This window comes from Squalius cephalus (assembly GCF_949319135.1).
Source record: "Squalius cephalus genome assembly, chromosome: 23".
Taxonomy (NCBI): domain Eukaryota; kingdom Metazoa; phylum Chordata; class Actinopteri; order Cypriniformes; family Leuciscidae; genus Squalius; species Squalius cephalus.
This window is the reverse complement of record NC_137144.1, coordinates 25,535,403-25,556,736: the sequence shown is the minus strand read 5'-3', so window position 1 is coordinate 25,556,736 and position 21,334 is coordinate 25,535,403. Positions and strand designations below refer to the sequence as shown.

Below are 21,334 nucleotides of genomic sequence, written 5' to 3'. Positions count from 1 at the left end.
CACAAAGACCTCTGACCCCTGGACCGGGCCGAGAGCCAAACGCAGCCCTCGCACAGATGTGTGTATTGTCCGCCTTGGAGTTCTTTCAGCTAATGACGTGTGTGAGTGGGTGTGTGTGTGTGAGTGTGTGTGAGTGCATGTGTTCACAATACTGTAGATTTCATCCCTTCACACTCTCATAAACACGTTACTGGACCAGAGACACTGTAAGTGCCACTAAATATTCTTTAAGTTGATTGGTCTAATGTAAGACTGATTTCCCTTTGACTAATTGCTAGTTGAGTCATATAGTACTTATGTTTATGCAACTGACCCACATGTTGTTTGTTATGGATATGGCAGGCAATTCTCAAAACTATCACTAGCTGTGATAGTGTGCATTAGAGCAAGTGAGTTATGTGTTTATATCCTGTTCTGCTGAGCAAAGGTCACCTTTCAAGACAGCAGTGCTGCTTTGCATTTGTTTTGTTGCACTTTTTAAGACACATATGTGTTCAAGTTAATCAGGTTAAGTCGCTTCAGAAGAAATATTACAGGTTTTCTCGTATGTACAGCTTGAACTATGCATGTTTCTCTCCCAGTAGATTGCAATAATTGCAATAGGATGCATTGGTGCAGGTGGGCAGGCGGCTGGACGTCTCACTTTCACACACAGGTACACGGGTGTGTCTGTTTGCATTAGTGTTTCAAAGAAGGCGAAGGACGTGGCAGAGAACAGGAGTTAATGTTGTGTGACTGAGGTCAAAGCTGACTTGTTCGTTAACCTTGTTTTGGCAGCATGGAGATTTCTTAACATGTTATTTTCTGTGCTAGCTTATAGAAAAGGCCTGTTTTAAACATATCTATGACAGACGTAGGTTGAGCCTGTGACATTAGCACCCTGAATGAATCGTTTCAGGGTCAGTGGGTCACAATCCGCAAGTATTTATTGCAGAAATGCAGTCCACAGGGCAAGAGGATGAAGACCGCTGTGACTTTCTGTTCAAGATCATCCTGATCGGCGACAGCAACGTGGGAAAGACCTGCGTGATCCACAGCTTCAAGTCTGGGCTGTTCAGTGACACCCAGCACAACACTATAGGAGTGGACTTCACCGTTCGCAGCATGGACATCGATGGGAAGAAAGTAAAGGTCTGTGCACTGATTCATGACTTAAAATTAAAAAAGGTTTTCCTTACATTCAGTAAAGAAATCTTCTTATTGAGGCTGTATAGGTTGTATAGTATATAATTTAATATATATATTAAATAAAGAACTTTATTATATATAATAAGGAATTATTTTTTGCCACTATAAAGAACCTTTTATGGAAGGCGAAGATTATATGGATGGATATATATATATACATCTATAGAATCTTCCCATTTCACCAAAGGTTCTTTATAGTTGCACAAATGTTCTTTAGATTACAAAAAAAACATGGTTCTTTTGAAGGGGTTTTATTATATATATTTTATATTTACATTTATATTTATATATATATATACATATAAGGCATTTTAATGAGAACAAAACATAATTTAGATACAGGAGTACATATAACCATACATTTGAATAGGCTATTATGTAGAATTCAGAAACCCTTGTTATTAGCGACACCGGTGGCCGTTGAGTGAACTGCAGCCAGCAGAAAACGTAACGTACAAGAGACTGAATGTGATTCAATGCCACGATATACTCAACGAAGTTCTTTTTATTTATTGCTAGAAGTAAAAAGAAGTTTGAAATACCTTTACAGCGATGTAGGCTACTGTTAACCGAACATCCAGGCACCGTCCACGCTGCTGAGAGCTACAATTAGGTTAATAATATGTGTTGCGCACTTTCAGTAACAAAATAAACACAACTATGAAAGCTTGTTTCCGCTACAGAATAAAACATTTTAAACGATAATCGCGACTTTTTATCTCACAATTGCAAGTTTAAATCTTGCAATTCTGACTTTATTTCTCACAATTGCGAGATATAAAGTCAGAATTGTGTGATAAACTCACAATTGCGTGTTATAAAGTCAGAATTCAATTGCGAGATATAAACCCATTTTTATAAACCCTAATTCTGACTTTATCTCACAATTCTGAGAAAATATGTCAGATTCTGTCAATTCTGACTTTTTTGCTTAATTGCATGTTTATATCTCGCACTTTATAACATGCAATTGGGAGATATAGCCTAAATTCAGAATTGCGAGAAATAAACTCACAATTTGATATAAACTCGCAATTCTGACTTTATATCTCGCAATTCTGAGATAGGCTAAAAAGTCGCAATTTTCTTTTAAAATGTTTTATTCTGTGGCGGAAACAAGCTTCCATACTTCCATACAAAAATGACAGCAGTGAGAAAGCTGCAGTTAAGAAAGCATCTGATCATAGAGATGTGGATTTATGTGCACCAGTTGTCGACAGATGACGTAGGCCTAAATAAAATTACACTGTTTTGATTGATTATGAAGTATATTTGAGACTATATATATCTGGCTATGTGAGACTATAGTTTGAATTAATTACTTTTCTTTGCATGACACATTGACATTACAGTACAGGATTTTTCGCCATTATCCTGAAAATTGTATAGGCATTCATACGTGTCACAGAAGTTAGGCTCTCGGGAGCGTGTCAACAACACGTCCTTTTGATTTTCCCGGCAAAAACGTCCCGATTCCTCCACGTAAATATCCGTCTACAGGCTTTCATAGGCAATCCAGACAGCAAGATAGTGTCGGCCCAGATCCGGTACACATCCGGTACACATGGAATCCACACGCACCAGATGAGGGCCGGATCTGTCGCTGTCTGGGAACGTAGAAGTCGGGGAAGGTCTAGTTTTTTGTTTTATTTTCAAGCGGTTCATACATTGGCAGTAAAATGTGATTAATACATGAAAATTCGTACATATAGCCTGGGGCGGTTTTAGGATTTGATCTTCAGGGGGGCTTAGCCCTCAGAATGTGTAGATTGGCACCACTACTATATAATTAGTCAAAAAACACCATACCAGTACTTAAATTGTTCACTGAAATAAAATGGTTCTTCTATGAAATAACTTTTTTTAAGATTGTGCATGTCTAGGAGAGGCACTGATTAGCCTTTTGTGATTGTGTCTGTCTGGAGTTCAGATGCAGGTCTGGGACACGGCGGGACAGGAGCGTTTCCGCACCATCACGCAGAGTTACTACCGAAGCGCCCACGGTGCCATGATCGCGTACGACCTGACCCGACGACCCACCTTTGAGTCTCTGCCGCACTGGATACAAGGAGTGGAGCAGTACGGAGCCGCCAACGTCGTCTTCGTTCTGATAGGTCAGAACACGGATTCCCAAACTTTTTTATCAACCAAACCCCCATATTTACTTGAGTACCCCCTGAGGTTTTAGAATCAATATTTCAATAATTTGACAACACATTTGCATGTCCTCGGGTCATTTTGACCTGGAATTTTTTTTAGAAAATTCTTTGAGTGTTCATCGAGTGTTCACCCCATGACTTTTGTCACGCTTGAACCACGAATACACACTTTTTTTTTTTATGGATTTGAGGATTTTTGGGGTTGAAATTTAAAAAAGTAACAAATTCTTTACTCACGGGTCAAATTGACCCCCATAGGAATGAATGGAATGTGAGGAAAGCTTCAGTACACATAGAAAAACCTAAAAATGCTCAAAATTCAAACTAAAAATGCTAAAACTTTACCAAAAAAAATATTTTATAATGTCTACATGTGTATCTGAATGCACACTTAAGAGAACCTGACTTTAGGACCCAGCGGAAACAGCTCATTTGCAGAGCTGTAAGGCCATCTAGTGGCAAGAGTCATGAAATGTCATGTTATATTATTTTCTTTCCACAAGAGGTCGGCAAAGACTCCCAATGTAAGATATTTTGAGCTAAATTAAAAGGTTTAGGCATGAAATTGTGAGTTATTTTGAATTGGAGTTGAAAGAATGTGAGGAATGCTTCTAAATTACTATTTATTGATTATTTATTGATTAATAGTAATTTAAAGGTACAAAAAAAAGAAAAAAGAAAATAAATCTCCAAAAAAAATATATTATCAAAATGAAATAAAATAAGCTTTCTGAAAAAAAAGAAAAAAAGAATTAAGTATAATTTTAGGGCTTCGGGTCATTTTGACCCGCAAGGGAAGGATTTAAGTTTGGATAGTCTTTTCTTTGCTGTTGTGACATTATTGTATTGTATATCCGAGTGAAACTACCTTGGTAATCCAGAGTTTTAGCGAGAGCACAAGTTGAATTTAATCTTTTAGATTTAGGTCTGGATTTCCAGGCTAGAGTGAAAAGGCTTCTCGCACAAGAACAAATGTAGGGCGGGGCTTGATTTTCCACTGGGAACTGATTGGATGGTTGTGGTTTGCTATTGGTCGATCTCATCTGAGTGACAGGTTGCCCCGCCCTCACGCCAGTAAAGGGAGGGGAAGTTATCCTGATTAAAGATTACGAGGCACATTAATTAAAGACGATTTCAGCTTGAGACATTCAACAGCAAATAAACTAGATATTCATGATGTGTTTTCCGTCCTGCAGGAAATAAGTGTGACCTGGAGGCGCAGCGGCAGGTGCTGTTTGAGGACGCGTGCACGCTGGCGGAGCGGACCGGTGCGCTGGCCGCGCTCGAGACCTCCGCAAAACAGTATCGCAACATCGAGGAAGCCTTCGAACTGATGGCCCGGGAACTCATAGTACGACACGGAGGAATAGTCCATCAGGACAGCCAATCAGATTTACCCACAGTTTTCTTGCACTTGGATTCTCATTCAATAGATGGAGAACATGAGAAGAGGTCATGTGACTGCTGACTTGTATATATATTTATTAGGTGGACAAAGATGATAAATACAGTGGATATGACATAAAAATAAATCAGACATCTCAGAAAATATAGTTGCATTTAATGAACGAACTATGTAAACTTATACATATGATATTATGGTTTTCTTGTTCTGTGACATTTATTTTGCAGTAGGTTGTGTACAGTACAATACAATGCAAAAACATTAAAAACAGTGAATCAGTAAATGCATTTGTTCTTTCTGAACACAAAACAATATATTTAAAGGACTCAATATTAATTGAGGGATTTGTTTGACTGCTCAGTCCTTCAAAAACAGTAGACAGAACATTAAAAAAATGCAAAACACACTTTTTTTTTTTTACTTGAAATGATCTGAAAATACAGTACGGCATGATGCCCAAAACGTCCAGCTCTTGTACATAAAACAGCTGCAAAAACAGAACCATGTTTGTTCTGTGTGAACGGCTCTTAAGAGGTACAGTGTTACAGCAAACCAAAGTGTTCACATTTAAACTAACTGAGGCGTACGTGTACTTAAAGGATATTTCAGAGAACACACAAACTATTTACAATCTACTGGAGGGGAAACATGAACTTCCTCCTTTCAATGGCATTGTGTGTTTTTTTTTTCATTAACTAATATGGCTTCACTGACAGTGTTTCCTGGCTGCAAGCGTTTAACCTTGTGCTTGTGAAAGTACTAAAAATAAAGGTTCCAAAAGGGGGTTTCACACCGATGCCACAGAAAAAAACATTTCTGGTTCCCCAAATAACCTTTCAGTGAACATTCTAAAAAGAACCATTTTGATAATCTATATAATCTTTTATAGAATGGAAAGATTCTATGGATGTTACATGTTCTTCATGGAACCATCAATGCCAGAATGTTTTATTCTGACTTAATTTTTAAGTGTAGCACTCTGAATCTCCTTCAACACTCAGTTTGAGCTTGTGACAATTATACTTGAGGTGGATACGTCCTTTCCCAAATAGTGCACTTGACTCATGTCTAGATGTAAACGCCATTCAAACTCTTACTTCAGTCTTGCGTGAATTGCTGCATTTAATTCAAATTACACCAAATTAAATCAAATTTTACGTGAAGGTGAAAGATTTCCCCATGGAGATTTTGCAAAAAGTTCTGGTCACACAGATTCACCGCGTTGACTTCACTTACAACTGTAAATGTGACCGCACCTTAAGAAAACAGTTTATGAAATAAGTTGCATTGAAAGATGTAAAGTAACATTGTGACATATAAAGTCTCAAGTCGCAATTTCAAGCAAAAATGTAGCAATTGCAAAGTCGCAATTACCATTTTTTACTCTAAAGTAGAAAAGGGCTTTAGTTTATACAGTTCCATAAAAAGTCAATTTTAATGCTAATTGTGTTCTGTTAAAAATAACAAACTGAGCAGTGCTTCAAACATCGCTACACTATACTGACAGTCGATACTTGCCACACCTGTATAATTACCTTATTTATGTTATAATGGGCTTCCATCCCAGACAGCAACATAGTGTCGGCCCAGATCCGGCCCACATCTGGTTCACATGGATTCCACACGTTCCAGATGTGGGCCGGATCCGACACTATGTCTTGGATATTTGTTCAAAAGCAAAATATGATTTAAATTAGGAGGCACGAAAAAATGACATGCATAAGTATTTAACAAATAAAACTCATAGCAATCAAATAACATGATATTTGTAAGTAAAATGGACGGGCAAAATAAAATGTCTCAAATAGCATGTTAAAAATTTTAAAAATCATACGGCGCAAATAACCCTTCTTGTGTAGATAGCTTCATTAATTCTAAAATGACTGATTCTGTTCTGATCGTGTAGATATGGCATAATAGATGGCGGTTTACTGCAGTGGCCAACCCTCCAGCTGGAAGACCAACTCCACTGCATCCCGAACGTCATGGACGATGAAGGAAGGCTGAGTCAGGCTGGGGTCGAAGCGGAAGTCCCGGTGACCGTGGAAAATCCGCTGCTCCGTGACCGTCTGCTCGGGGTCGGAGGGCAAGTCCTGCTGGTCTCGGTTGTAGACGCCCGTGCAGACCAGGATTGAGCCGCAGCCTTCAGGAAGGCGGTGCTCAAACGAGCCCCCCACCATCACCTGTCCAGAGCATTTGGCATCGTCGGACGCTTCGCACGCCAGGTCTCCGGTCACCTGACTGGCCGAGCCGCCCTGCGCCTGCACCTGGGCCCGGCTGCGATGCATCGCCTTGAGGTAGCGGTTGTACAGGTTCGCACCGTAAATATCAGCCATGGGGTTGTCACTACGAGAGAGACACAACGTTTTGACCAAGATTTCTCTACAAGAAAGTCAGATGCTTGTCAGAGTCTTAAAGTGACAGCAGCCTAATAAACCATTAATGTTAATCAAAGAAAATCACTCACTGCTCTTGACAATCTCTTCTGCAGCTTTAATAAGGATTCATGTATTCAATTTATAAGATGTGTTACGACAAAAACTCAGTTTTATGAAATGCAAGGTCATAAATATCTTAAATGGTAAAACAAATGTCTTGGTCATTTTAAGAGGTCTTAAATTTGGGGATGGAAAACAATGTTTACTTTATAGTGATTAAATTGTAATATGTTCTTGCATTATACATTTTGTGTGTGTGTATATATACACACACACACGCATATTTTTAAATATTTACATAATTATTAAATACAGTTTGAAGCAGAAGTATTAAAAAACTCAGTGTATTTTTTGTATTATATAACATTAAATAATTTTGCTTATAAATATCTCCTTGTATCCATTTATTAAGGAAAAATTATTATAGCAAATATTGGATCGCACCACTAGTGTTTTTACTGTTATATGTATTCCTTGTGAAAAGTAAGAGTTTGAGCGCACCCTGTTCAGACTGAGCGTCAATGAAATTTGACCATTCAATGCTCTTAAAAAATTGCTCATGCATATTAATGTGGTCCAAGCTTTACCCAATGGCGTAAAGTCTCTCGACCGGCCGGGTCCAGCCCAGATTCTCGGCCTGTTGTCTGATGAGCAGTTCGGCGTAGTTGTAAGTCACAACGCTGGGCTTCCCGATCAGAGCCTCGTACTTCAGCTCACAGCCTGTTATCTTCTTGTAGATGCTCTCCAGGCACACGAGGAACATGCCGTGACCGAATCTGCCAACAAATGAACAGCAATCCTAGTTAGATCTGTATTTAACTAACAGCCACTAGAAAACAATTCTGATGATCGTTGTTAAAGTCAACTAAAATGGCATTTGCAACCCATTTTTTACTTCAGTATTCAATATAACAGGATATTCAATAAAAAGGGATTTTATCAATCAAGAACTGATGTGATGGTGTAAAGTGGGCTACAACGCTAGCATGAAACAGTTACTAAACAGCTATTATGGCGATTGGTTAACATTACCAAAAGCCATCATGATAACATCAGTCAAAAAGGAAAGTTGTTCCAGACTTGGAGCGAGACAAATATATATATATTTTTAAATAACATTCACTGATGAATCAAGCCTGATGAGACCTGAAGCATGTGTTTAACTATGTTGATTCTACGAAATATATACATTGATATATACAAAAAAAAAAATTTTTTTTTTTTTTTTTTAAAGTCTCATCCTGCTCACCAAAGCTGCATTTATTTGATCAAAAACACAGTAAAAACTGTAAAATTGTGAAATATTATTACAATTTAAAAGAACTGTTTTCTATTTGAATATATGTTAAAATTTAATTTATTCCTGTGATCAAAGCTGAATTTTCAGCATCATTACTCCAGTCTTCAGTGTCACATGATCCTTCAGAAATCACTCTAATATGATGATTTGATGCTCAAGAAACATTTCTGATTATTATCAGTGTTGAAAAACAAGTTGTGCTGCTGCATATTTTTGCTGAAACATTTTTTTCAGGATTCTTTGAAGAATAAAAAGTTCAAAATTTGAAATATAACTCTTTTGTAACATGATAAATGTATTTACTGTCACTTTTGATCCATTTTAATGCACCCTTGCTGAATAAAATCTTCCTGACACTAACCGAGGGTTTTTGGCTTCGGCCATCCACAGCAGATCCATGTTGCAGGCCAGCACAGGGATGTGTGGGTAATGCAGTGATGTCACCGCATTACCTGGCCTCCCATTGGTCAAGAGCACATCAACAATCAGCTGTAAGTTTGTCTCCCACCTGATAGGCTCACCGAACAGGATGACAGCTTTAAAGTGACAGTAAAAGCAGATGTGAGCGGACACAGATCTCAGCCAGAACAGAAAGTGAAACGGGTGGAATGAAACTTACCGTCTATTGGTGGCAAATCTTTAGATGGGGGAATCTTAGGAATATTAAGTACATTATACAGTCAATGCTCAATGCTTAGGATTAGGAATCTGTTCAATTAGTTGTAATGACACTTGCCTTACAAACACAGCTAATAACAAATGCTAAATTCTCCTGATTTTTACATATTCAGATATTATTGTATCTACTCACAATGTCTTTGGGTCTGCGATGGTGATCCACCATGTCCTGGAGAGGAAACGCCTCTCTTAGCATGTCAATGGTGACAACGTTCTTGAAACCGACACTGGAGTTTATTTGATCAAGGACAAATTTAGATATAAAAGCCATCACACACACAGATATATTTATATGTTTATAGTATGGGGCTGTTTAATGTTTGATTTTGCACTAGCGAGGTAATAACGGCGCTGTTCTTGAAGCGGTTAAACTTACAGTTTATCTATTAGTAGAGAAGCTGCTGCCGAACACTGTTGAGAGACACACAGACGGAGGTAATTAATACACGCTTGATAACTCTCTCTCTCTCTCTCTCTCTCTAATAACTGCACTAGACTGCTATCAGTGGCTTAAAGGGTAACTCTCGCCAAATTTGAACCTAGGCTCTTTTTGTTAATCTACCCGAGTCAAACTTTCGTGTAAAAGCATAATTAGAATGCAAACGCCACTTTTAAGATTGACCGTATTTTCGTTTTCGGTCAAAATGCCTTTTGAATGGGAGTGCTTGGGGCACGACCATGATAGCATCAAAATAGCTATTTTTAAAACACTAAGAAGGCTCGACACAACATGAAACTGTGCTGGAAGTATCACCAGGGGCTCTACACATGAACTCCAGCATTGACAACATTGTTTGTGTTCACAGAGTTTACTAAAAAGAAAGGTTTTGTCCGACTCACTTTATCAGTTAGTGTTTCCAGTGGCTGGAATTTTGTCAGTCAAAAGTAGTCGATCTCTGAATGCAACGTAACATGAGGAGAGTAAAGATGGAAAGCTCATAAAGCTTGTTTCCATATAAATTCACGGATCATTTTTTATCTAAGTTATCATGCTTTTCATTGAAAGTACAAGTTCATGACATTTCCTCATATGGAGTCAGTTCATTACATTGCATTCGGAGATCGACTACTTTTGACTGACAAAATTCCAGCCACTGGAAACACTAACTGATAAAGTGAGTCGGACAAAACCTTTCTTTTTAGTAAACTCTGTGTACACAAACAATGTTCTCAATGCTGGAGTTCATGTGTAGAGCCCCTGGTGATACTTCCAGCACAGTTTCATGTTGTGTCGAGCCTTCTTAGTGTGTTAAAAATAGCGATTTTTGATGCAATCACTGTAGTGCCCCAAGCACTCCCATTCAAAAGGCATTTTGACCTAAAATGAAAATACGGTCAATCTTAAAAGTGGCGTTTCCATTCTAATTATGCTTTTACACGAATGTTTGACTCGGGTAGATTAACAAAAAGAGCCTAGGTTCAAATTTGGCGAGAGTTACGCTTTAATTCTCAATTACTATCTCTAAAATTACATTTTGGAATTAGCAATGGAGGCTTGGGATTAGATGCGCAAGTAAAATATAACATATATATATATATATATATATATATATGTAATGTATATATATATTATATAAATTTGTATAATAATCATTATTTATAACTATTTTATAATTATAGTCATTTATATCAAGGATACTTGTGTGCAACTTCCACCACGGGTCCCTGTCCGGACACCAGCACGCACAGGTCATGGAACTGAGTGAAAACCCTCAGAGGACTGTGGGACAGCACCACCTGGTCTGGTGAAACCTGTTTGGAGAAATCAAACCGCCCTGTCTTACTCTCAGACACTGTAAACAAATCAAATGTTGTGTTTAAACCACCGACAGTGCAAATGGAGCAACCTGGAAGGATTAAATATTTGTAGTCAGGTGTCTCACCTCAACCTCCAGAAGGTGAGACAGCTGCTCGGCTTTGGTTTGCCGGAGAGAGTTCCCTGCATTCGTCACAAACACCACAGGAACCTTGTATTTCCCATCCTTGTCCACCAGGTCCCTAAAACACTGTTTCGCTGCAGGGATGGGCGTCCGTCCACGTACCAGCACTCCATCAATGTCAAACAGAAGCCCAAACAAGCTGCGGTCCTGTTCATCCTCAAAACAAACATAACATGTTTTGTACTCACTTAGCAGACACTTTTTATTAAGTCACCATACAAGACAAAAAGTTTCAAAACATATTTACAGTGATAAACCGGGAAAAAGTGACCAACTGTACACATAACACTCAGTTTTCTCAGGGTCGTGTCACAAAGTCACAATGGTGATAGTTTTGTCTCAGTTGGGGATTTGAACCTACAACCTTCAAGTTACAGATCAAATTGAGGCTCAAATTGAATCATGAAAGCCACACCATCCCCCAATAACAAGGGGTCTCATTCCCTTCTTAGACTGTTTTCACATTTCCCGCAAAAGGAAAGTGAAACCTTGAGTGCTATTTACAGGAAAACATACCACAGAAATGAAAGCCAGGTGAAAGTTCATGTAGATCAATTGCAAAAGTTCCATTCACTTGCTAAATAATAATGTATGTCAAAATAACTATAACTATATTTATATATATATATATGTATGTATATAGCCTATTGACTAGTTGCTTATATTACTTACTTATATCGCTAATATTACTCGGATATTGGTTGTTTATTAGTAGGCTACTTATTATGCACATAGGCCGGTCTTATGTGTATTTCTGTTTTATTTTTTGCTTTTGTTATTCATTTTTGATTACGTATTGTAATGTATTTATAAATGTTGTGTATTCCTCCTTTTGTTGTGAAGCACTTTGTGATTTTTATCTGTGAAATGTGCTATACAAATAAATTTTACTTACTTACTTACTTAAATATTAATGCCTTATTCTGCATGACCATATTCTACATCCCTTAATTCTACTCAATACCAAAAACTTAACAACTACCTTACTAACTATTAATAAGCAGTAATTAGGAGTTTATTGGGGCAAAAGTCGTAGTTAATAGTTATTTAATAGTAAGAATTGTACCTTAAACTAAAGTGTGACCATATGCCATAATTCTTGGGCCGAAAATGCTGTCTAGATAGGCAGCTCACTATTGAAACACAGCCCGACACTGACCAGAAACTCACAACAACAACAACAACAACAACAACAATAAAAGCCTTTTAACACATAACACCACTCGGTTTGTTGTGGTCAGGGGTGTTAGTTTGTTCATGCCTATTAATGAGGGTTAATTTCTGAATACTGTAATACCAATAATAATGAGCATGAACTCACAGTGCTGTAGCGGCGCTGCGTCTGCGCAAAAGCAGCTGCATTAGTGACTTTCCTGCTCAGTTTCACGCCTGTCCACCCGATCCTAAACATGTTCAAGCGTGGAAACATGTCTGGGGAAAAACAAACGAGGAAACGAGACAACGTTTCTACTTTGACCAGAGGATGACTCTGCACTGCTGCTAACCACTAGCCAACATGCTACCAGCAGCTGCCAAACATGTTTTTCTAGCTCTAAAGGCCTTATCTAAATCAATGCATGTGTGTTGTGTGTCAGCAGGAACGAGTGTAGAACTGACAGCGCCAGTGCGCGCTCGTGTTCTTGCGCAGACTCAGAACGCGCTCCTTTAACACACACACTTCCGGTTTGTAACCGGTGTGTTTTGAAAACGAGCAGTGCCAGTGAACGCACACAGAAGGTAACTAAATCAAAAATGTACTTATATTCATTTATTTTACCACGAGAATATGATTATAACAAAGGTTTAATAATGTGAGTAGAGGTAAATATGGTAGCCCGCTAGTTGGACCATTAACAACCGTTATTTTTTTATATTTTTGATTGTATTGTACAACCGTAGCTAACTATTTAACTTACTTCACATCTTGTGACAGGTTGATTAAAAAATAAAGTGACTAAAGTGATCATTTAATTATATAGTTAATTTATTGGTCCAAATAAACCTGGATAAGGCTTTGTTTGTTCAAACTTCCCACCGCAAAGCGTCACTGTTTACATGACAACCATAAACGTGCCATGCTGATCATAAGAGGCTTTATTTAGCGAATATTTTATGAATCTTGATTTGTTGCATGTTGTTTTTGTTTACCTTAATTTTAGAGTATATTTTGATCACCTACAGCTCATTATATTCAGGTGAAATTACCTTAAAATTAAATGTAAATAAAAAATGTAGCTTATTTATTTTCCATTTTAATGTTATTTGAGTGCACCACATTATAGTCTTTTTTATTATTATTTTAGGCCATACTCACTGTGATGATGGATTCTCCTACAAAAGAGCATAAAAGGTAAATATAATTTATATTAACACTGATTGAGAACCTCACAAAAACCCAAATTAAAAGAAACAATATTTTGCATGAATATTTTTTCTTTTCTTTTTTATTAATTACTATTTTCATAATTTTTTACATCCCCATCCCCCAAATTCTCATTATCATAATCCAATTTTACAATTCCCATTATTCTTGCTGATTATTCCCATCACATTCTCCTGTATAATTCCTTCATTTGTAATACAATGATTGAAATAATGGCAGAACAATTGAAACCACCATGCACAATTTATAGATCATTCATTTAAGAATAAGATTTTTGGTTTGTTTTTTGGATTATGGTAATGAGACAATGGGTGCAAAATATGCTTCATTGACATGGAAACAATATAAGACAATAAGAATATATATATATATATACACACATACACACACATATACTGTGTGTGTATGTATACAGTATATATACAGTATATTATACCATTGTTGACCATATGCATGTATGAAGCATGTCTGAAATCCCAAATGACACACATTTTGAAGTGCTGAAGGTGCTCTCCTCCTCTTCCTCTCTCTGTGTTTGGGTCAGTCAGCTTGAGTCTCCGCTGCCCTCCATCTCGGAGCGTCTGGCGTTCCTGCGGCCGTCCCGCGAGCTGCTGGAGTTCTACAGGCAGAAGGTGGCTCAGTTCGACGGAGAACATGAAGACCTGCTGCAGATGCTGGAGAAGTACAGGAGCACCGCAGAGGAGCAGGTCAGCCCTCTTCACCTGGATTAGGTTTCTTTTTTAATGTATATTTTTATTGAGACCATTCTTAAGTGACAATATGTGCATGACATATTTGGCCCTGGACCACAAAACCAGTCACATGGGTAAATTTTGTGAAATTGAGATTTATACACCATATGAAAGCTGAATAAATAAGCTTTCCATTGATGTATGGTTTGTTAGGATAGGACAATATAAAACTATTTGAAAATCTGGAATCTGAGGGTGCAAAAAAATCTAAACATTGAGAAAATCTCCTTTAAAGTTGTTCATTTGTGTTCGCGATTGTGCTGCATTCACTCACAAAAATAAACTTTTTAGATATTTACGGTAGGAAATGTACAAAATATCTTCATGGAACATGATCTTTACTTAATATCCTAATGATTTTTGACATAAAAGAAAAATCGATAATTTTGCCCCATACAATGTATTGTTGGCTATTGCCACAAATATACCCGTGCGACATGTGACTGGTGATGTGATCCAGGGTCACAAAAAATCACAACGTGCCGTTTTTCTTTTTTAACATCCATAGAAATAAATAAAGAAAAATTATACAAATGTACAGAACACTCTTAACCCTACCCATCCCAAATTATTATTTGATTATGTTCCTACTCTCTCCGTCGGTGTGTGTACATGTAACGCTGTGTGTTGTCGTGCAGCACAAGTTGCAGTGGGAGGTCCGTCAGCGCGAGGAGGAGATCGTGGAGCTCCAGAACGCTCTCAGTGACATGCAGGTGTACCTCTTCCAGGAGAGAGAGCAAGCGCTGCGACTGTACGCCGAGAACGACCGCCTCAAAATCAGGTCAGATGTCTGATGACAGCACAAACATGATCACTGAGATGAGCACGAGTCTGAAGGCTTCGTTTACTGTCACAGAGAGCTGGAGGACCGGAAGAAGATCCAGCATCTTTTAGCACTGGTGGGACCCGATCCAGGCGAGATCACGTACTTCCATCGAGAGCCTCCCAATAAGGTGCGAAAGAATACAAAGCAGCCTTACTTTCATATTTTATGGCCATCTGTGAAGTATTATGCTTTATTTCGGTATGCAAAGTTTTCATGAATTCAGTTTTATTTAGGTCACAATCCCTCAGAAGAAGATCCAGCTGAGATCACATGAGGAGTCGAAGGTGGCAAAACCAAGACCTGCGTATGCGAAAGGTTTGACCATCACCTTTGCTTTCTTAAACGTTTAACTGTAGAAGGTGTAGAGGTAAAATACTAGGGCTGGGTATTGACACAAATTTCACAATTCGATTCGATTTTGATTCACAAGCTTGCAATTCGATTCGATTTCGATTCAATATTGATTATTTTGGATATCAGGTACAATACATGGCAAAAGGAAAACAAATCTCTTAACTAATGCTGTAAACTATGGGAGTCATTTGTAGCCTACTATAATATTGAAGGTAAAAATGAACTGATTTGTATACAAACACTTAAATTACACTTTTATATATTTTTATAATTATAAAGTTATATGAAAAACAAACATTTAAATGGTGGCTGTCATAAAAACTTGCCAGATTTATTCAAAGATGCATTAAATATTGAAGAACATTAAAAATGATAATGAATATGTAATATGGTGCATATATTTAGCAAAATGCACCTCTCTAGAGATAATTTTTCTAGCTGACTAACGAGTTTATGGTCACTGGATATGGTTTTTCTGAGGTAAATGTGACGTTACATGACATTGTTTACAAGCTGATTTACTGACTTACTTTCACTGATTGAGCGATTCCATGTGACATGATACGGATTTCGATAAGTTGTACTCTGTTTTAACACACTTTCAGATGCTCATTCATGTTTATTTCACGCTTTAACTGATATTATTCGCGTGAAATATTCGCGCTTTAACTCGAGCGCCGGAGCGATCTCACGCCTCAGCGCCAAATCGGTAATTATGTTTTTGAATTTCGTAAGAAAATGGAAGTAATTTGAAATCTGAGACTTGTTTCAAATCAATAGTAACAAAGCACAAAGATTATTGCGATTTATTGGATGGGATGCGCGCTACAATGATCCATTCATTCATCAACTGAAAACAGGATGACTAATCGATTCTAGGGATTTAAGTATCGATATCGGTTCGTAAAAATGAGAATCGATTAAAATCGAGAAATCGATATTTTTTTACCCAGCCCTATAAAATACTGATTAAATTGTAGCAGTTGTATGGGTGGATTGATGTTATTTTGAGATTAAGGACGCATCTTGTCTATGTAAGAGGAGAATAGCTGTACTTTAACAGCATGTGGTGTTTTTCTAACTACAGGAAGCAAGAAATCGTCCAAAGAAGACGACAGCAGAAGTTCAGAGCAGTACAAGAGAGACAACCAGACGTTACTGCTGCAGGTGTGTGTGTGTGTAAAAGCTATTTCATGCATTCTTATCCTGATATTTGTGTATGAGACTATTCCTGAAATGTATTATTGCTGTTTTCTGTAACAATGTTCATCAGAAGTCCTTCAACGTTATGGTATAACAAGTCAATATGTGAGGCTAAATAGATGTGTTTTCAGCATGGTTTATGCGAGGCAAATGTTGGATCACAATAATTAGGAACCACAGTTTCCACAAATCCCTTCACTCGATTGGGATGTTCTCTTTTATTCTGGAAGGCAAGGGCAGTGACTGTAACATCGAGCGTGTTTTACAGTATTAAACATATTTATACTGATTTCATCAGGCTCTGAAAATTCTTCAAAAAAACCCCCACAAAGATTGGCCTTCTCAGCTGCCATAGTCGCAACTCTTGCGTCATCAGAACAGGGTGTTCAACGCACCACCGTTTCCATTTAAAAAACTATTTTTTGTCGGGGTTGAACGCAGCCCGGTTCTCAGAAGTCATTTATGGTGTCAATGATGTGAAATGCTCAGTGTGTGCTCATGGATGCTGTTCCTCCATTGGTCCAGGTGGAGGCGCTGCAGGCTCAGATGGAGGAGCAGACGCGGCTGGCTAAAGAGCAGGTGGAGGCGCTGCTGGAGGACAGACGCATTCACCAGGAGGAGAGACAGGTTCAGCACCAGCGGGACCAGGAGAGAATCACGGCCCTCGACGAAAAGTAAGTCCATCCCTGCTTCTGTTTCAACAAACCCTGACCCCGCCATATCAAACTCTCTCTCATCTGGGGCCGGTTGCATAAACCACTAAGACTAGTCTTACACGTTAGACATACATTTTTTTTCTTTAAGACCATTCATAACTTTTTAAAATCAGTTACATAAAAACGTAGATTGGCCTAATCCGATACCGAAAAGTAAGATGGGTTGTCCCCTGACTAACTGTTAGTGGGTCACACTAGATCTTAAGACACTGTGTTTCAATTAGCATTTTGAATTGAATCACTGAAAAGGAGGGTTTGCACTGAAATGTTATTCAGTGTACAGATGTGTTGTAGACTAGATTTCTTTGAATTAGATTTTGATAATAAAGTCGACAAAATAAGTTCAGAGACCGTTTTCAGTAATGTTATGCTAACCTTTTAAAAGTAGACACTTCAAGCTCACATCTCTCATGTCTGTGTGGCAAGTGTTTGCTGAGTTTCGGTTCATTTTTGTGACACTTTATTTTACAAAAGCACAAAGTTTTGCTGTTATTGTGAGAGTACGCAAATAAAAATAGACCCTTTACAGTTTCGAATGATGTATTTCACAAAAAAATAAAGTAATATTTTAAGTTATTTTCTTCATTACTCAATCTCTTAGTCTTAAAGGGTTCGTTCGCCCAAAAATGTAAATTCTGTCAGTAATTACTCTCCCTCATGTTATTCCCACCCCGTAAGACTCTCGCTCATCTTCAGAACACAAATTAAGATATTTTTGATGAAATCTGAGAGCTGGATCACTACTTCATAGGCTTCTAGGTAATTTCATTCTGCCGGTCCAGAAAAGGTAGTAAAGACATCGTTAAAATAGTCCAAGTTTATCAAGCGATGAGAATACTTTTTGTGCGCAAAACCCCCCAAAAATAACGACTATATTCAACTATTCATTTTCTTCCGTGTGGGCCTCTGAGTGAGTTCACGAGAGCACCACGACGCATGCGCGAGAAAATAGTTGTGTTCTGAAGATGAACGAAAGTCTTACGGGGTTGGAACAACATGAGGGTGAGTAATTACTGACAGAATTGACATTTTTGGGTGAACTATCCCTTTAACACGATGGCTATGTTTCTGCAACTGGCCCCTGGCGTCTTCAGACTCCAGCGCACGCAGAATCTGCTGTACGAGAGCACGAGGGACTTCCTGCAGCTGAAGTTCACGAGTCGAGCTCATGAGAAGAGCTGGATGGTGGAGAAGGACCGTCTTCTGCGAGAGCTGGACTCCTGTCAGGAGCGACTGCGCCAGGACCACAGTTTCCATGACCAGCGTCCGTCAGCAGACACGCTGCTCATCACACACAACCACGAGAGCAGCCACACACACCGGGAAGAGATCAGGGTCAGGAAGACCATTTTTACTTTTTTAGAAGACTCACTTATAACTTGAGAAAAATAGTGGGATATTATGAACACGTTATTTAAGAATTAAAAAATCTTACTAAATGTACTAAAGCCTGAGAATAAGTATTGTTCTCTGGAAAATATTATTATTAATTACACACACACATATATATATATATATATATATATATATATATATATATATATATATATATATATATATATATATATATATATATATACATACATATATATATATATATATATATATATAACATTTTAAATGACATTTTATTTGTATATTTTCATAGTAATTTTGTTGTTTGTAAAAATTCTTTTTTATGTCTATAGTTCTCATAAACGTTTTATTTATTAGCTTTAATTTTGTACATCTAGCTAAACTAAGAAATGTTGTGTGTGTGTATATATATATATATATATATATATATATATATATATATATATATATACACACACACACATATACATATATATATACACATGCACACATACATACATATATATATATATATATATATATATATATATATATATATATATATATAAAATCCATAAACATGTTTGTTTTGTTTTAAAAACCCTGGTGTATAGAAATCACATTTTCCTTGTAAATTTTTTTGTTAAATATTATTGTAATAAACTTTTAAGGTTCACTTCTATTATCAATATTTTTGTTATTATTAATATATAATATTTATTTAATATCATATTTAGATAATTTTTAGGTATAGATATATATAGTTGGCTTTAATTCATAATATCTTTGTGCTAGATGTACAACCGTATTCTCATTGATGTTTTAAAGTCTTTATCCAGCTCTTACGATTGCTTTCGTCTTTCTTTCCCAGCAGGCTTTGCAAGAGGAACTGAAACAGGCTCATAAACTGTCTGACATGTACCGAGATCAGTGTGTGAATCTGGAGACGGACCTGTCCCAGATCAGAGAGCAGGGCGACGTGGGCCGAGAGATCTTCAAAGTACGCAAACAAACTCTTAGTTCACCGGAAGAAAACAAAGAAAAGATTGCTCACCCTCCTTCATGTGTGCATGCAAATGTGTTTACTTTTTTACTTTACTTTTACATGCACAGTTTTTACACACAAAAGTCCATGTTTAGCAGAATGTTGAGACATAAGAGCAGCCTAAACATCACACTAAACATGTTCTATAAAAAATTTTTTTTTTTATATTATATCATAAAGACATAAGGGTGAGACGTCTTTGACATTAATACATTTTGATATTTTATTGAAGAGTTGAGGTCGTTTAAATGTCAAACTTCTAGCTTTTGAATTTTGAGTTTGTGTGTGTTCAGGAGCGCACTGACAAGATGGCCAATCGCCTGCAGCTAATGACTCGGCGTTACGAAGCTCTGGAGAAAAGACGGGCCATGGAGGTGGAGGGATTCAAGACCGACATCAAACACATGCGGCAGAAAGTCAAAGATGTGGAGAAACATCTCTTTAAAGTCAGTCTGCGCTCTCATTCGTCTCTTCTATACTGTTTATTTGTGCAAACTGTGGCACGTTGACTTATTTTCAGCCACACACAAACAACGAAATTTTCTGATATCATTACATATGAAATTGACCGTTCGCTAAGACCCGCCCCTTTCTGTTACTGTTGCTATGTCCGACAAGCCACGCCTCTCTCACGTCACACCATGTTCTCACGCAGTGAAACACACATCGTGGAGCAGAGAGACTGACAACACACTGACAGACAGGACAGGACAGGTCACTTTTGATATGAAACAAGTCTCAACTTTCAAATTTGGTAATTTTTTTAACGAAATTTAAACAGTAAATACAGTTTTGTGGCTCTTTAATGTGTCTGACAGATCGCTGTAGAGCCTCAGTTAAAGCTGCTCGTGAACCGATCATCTCTTCCTTCTAGTTCATTTATAGCATCAAATAAACATGAATGAACATAAGGAAAGTTGTTTAAACCGTCAGTACACTCCGTTTTTCAAGTTCAAATCCTCCAATGTTAATCTTCTAACTCTCCTGACTGCTTTGTCGGACAAAAATGGCGGATTCAGCGGATTATGATAGGTCAGATCGCCTGTCAATCAAACTCCCTGCGAAGGGTCAATTGGTAGACAGATAACTATTTGTTGGTCATTAATATTATCATTAATAGTGCTAATCTATTTAAAATGATGCAGATTTTGATGTCTGTCTCTTCCACTAGTTGACGCTCAGCGTGGGCCCTAATCAAAACCTGGCGATTCTCCACGAAGTGCGTCAGACCAACAGCCGCACGGTGAAGGTCCAGGGTGAGCTGAAGAACCTGAAGGCCAAAATCTACAGACTGGAGAACGATCTGAGATTCTGCTGAAGACTCGTCATGTGAATTGATATAGGCGTTTGCATGTGGAAATATGAACTCTATCCGCTCTGGGTCATATTGTTGGTCTCACATTATGTTGTTCGTCTCACATTATGTTGTTCACACTGTTTTTACCAATGATTTTGAGTATGAGGAACTCCTGAGACTTAAGACTGGATGAACGATTCAGAAGAAAGTCGGACGTGTGTTTATTTGTGCCGTTGCATTTTCTATATTAGGTAAATAAAGGTTGATTTTTGTATTCAATATGAAAGTGATCACTATTTTTGACTGGTCTGAGAC

The 21,334-nt window shown here is 37.7% G+C and overlaps 3 protein-coding genes across 10 annotated transcripts; 2 read left to right on the top strand and 1 right to left on the bottom strand.

Annotated features, from left to right (window-relative positions):
- The first annotated feature begins 135 nt into the window (after positions 1-135).
- Positions 136-5,501, top strand: rab19 (RAB19, member RAS oncogene family). Of its 5 annotated transcripts, none has more exons than XM_079858886.1 (5): positions 136-206; positions 582-655; positions 988-1,131; positions 3,119-3,302; positions 4,544-5,501. In XM_079858886.1, exons 2-5 carry the CDS (start codon positions 605-607, stop codon positions 4,813-4,815), a joined length of 651 nt encoding a protein of 216 aa, XP_079715012.1. In that variant the 5' UTR covers positions 136-206; positions 582-604; the 3' UTR covers positions 4,816-5,501. The 5 variants fall into 5 exon arrangements, with proteins under 5 accessions (XP_079715012.1, XP_079715009.1, XP_079715010.1 ...); XM_079858883.1 differs by having other exon boundaries at positions 943-1,131; XM_079858884.1 differs by having other exon boundaries at positions 175-206; positions 585-655; positions 943-1,131.
- hdhd5 (haloacid dehalogenase like hydrolase domain containing 5) lies at positions 4,803-12,765 on the bottom strand. Of its 4 annotated transcripts, none has more exons than XR_013819818.1 (9): positions 12,430-12,765; positions 11,052-11,264; positions 10,808-10,920; positions 9,302-9,395; positions 9,110-9,143; positions 8,852-9,026; positions 7,778-7,966; positions 6,405-7,098; positions 4,803-6,355 (listed from the first exon to the last, which is right to left on the bottom strand). XR_013819818.1 is itself a non-coding variant. In XM_079858881.1 (8 exons), the coding sequence occupies exons 1-8, from the start codon at positions 12,535-12,537 to the stop codon at positions 6,681-6,683; spliced, it is 1,344 nt and encodes a 447-aa protein (XP_079715007.1). In that variant the 5' UTR covers positions 12,538-12,760; the 3' UTR covers positions 4,808-6,680. The 4 variants fall into 4 exon arrangements, 2 of the variants coding, with proteins under 2 accessions (XP_079715007.1, XP_079715008.1); XR_013819819.1 differs by having other exon boundaries at positions 11,052-11,255; positions 12,430-12,728; XM_079858881.1 differs by having other exon boundaries at positions 4,808-7,098; positions 12,430-12,760.
- Positions 12,766-12,772: 7 nt separating this feature from the next.
- Positions 12,773-21,302, top strand: ccdc77 (coiled-coil domain containing 77). Its single transcript, XM_079858880.1, has 12 exons — positions 12,773-12,845; positions 13,412-13,458; positions 14,036-14,198; positions 14,882-15,024; positions 15,100-15,196; positions 15,303-15,384; positions 16,511-16,590; positions 17,152-17,300; positions 18,437-18,677; positions 19,552-19,677; positions 20,016-20,168; positions 20,894-21,302. Exons 2-12 carry the CDS (start codon positions 13,427-13,429, stop codon positions 21,038-21,040), a joined length of 1,413 nt encoding a protein of 470 aa, XP_079715006.1. The 5' UTR covers positions 12,773-12,845; positions 13,412-13,426; the 3' UTR covers positions 21,041-21,302.
- Positions 21,303-21,334: the final 32 nt, after the last annotated feature.

Coding starts and splice junctions, on each gene's coding strand:
- rab19 (XM_079858885.1), top strand. CDS start 563: ATGCATGTTTCTCTCCCAGTAGATTGCAATAATTGCAATAGGATGCAT. Junction 656..942: donor CGTCTCACTTTCACACACAG/GTACACGGGTGT, acceptor GCAGAAATGCAG/TCCACAGGGCAAGAGGATGA. Junction 3,303..4,543: donor CGTCGTCTTCGTTCTGATAG/GTCAGAACACGG, acceptor TCCGTCCTGCAG/GAAATAAGTGTGACCTGGAG.
- hdhd5 (XM_079858881.1), bottom strand. CDS start 12,537: ATGTTTCCACGCTTGAACATGTTTAGGATCGGGTGGACAGGCGTGAAA. Junction 10,921..11,051: donor CTCACCTTCTGGAGGTTGAG/GTGAGACACCTG, acceptor TTCTCCAAACAG/GTTTCACCAGACCAGGTGGT. Junction 7,099..7,777: donor GAGAGACTTTACGCCATTGG/GTAAAGCTTGGA, acceptor TCTCTCTCGTAG/TGACAACCCCATGGCTGATA.
- ccdc77 (XM_079858880.1), top strand. CDS start 13,427: ATGATGGATTCTCCTACAAAAGAGCATAAAAG. Junction 13,459..14,035: donor CCTACAAAAGAGCATAAAAG/GTAAATATAATT, acceptor TGTTTGGGTCAG/TCAGCTTGAGTCTCCGCTGC. Junction 19,678..20,015: donor TGGGCCGAGAGATCTTCAAA/GTACGCAAACAA, acceptor GTGTGTGTTCAG/GAGCGCACTGACAAGATGGC.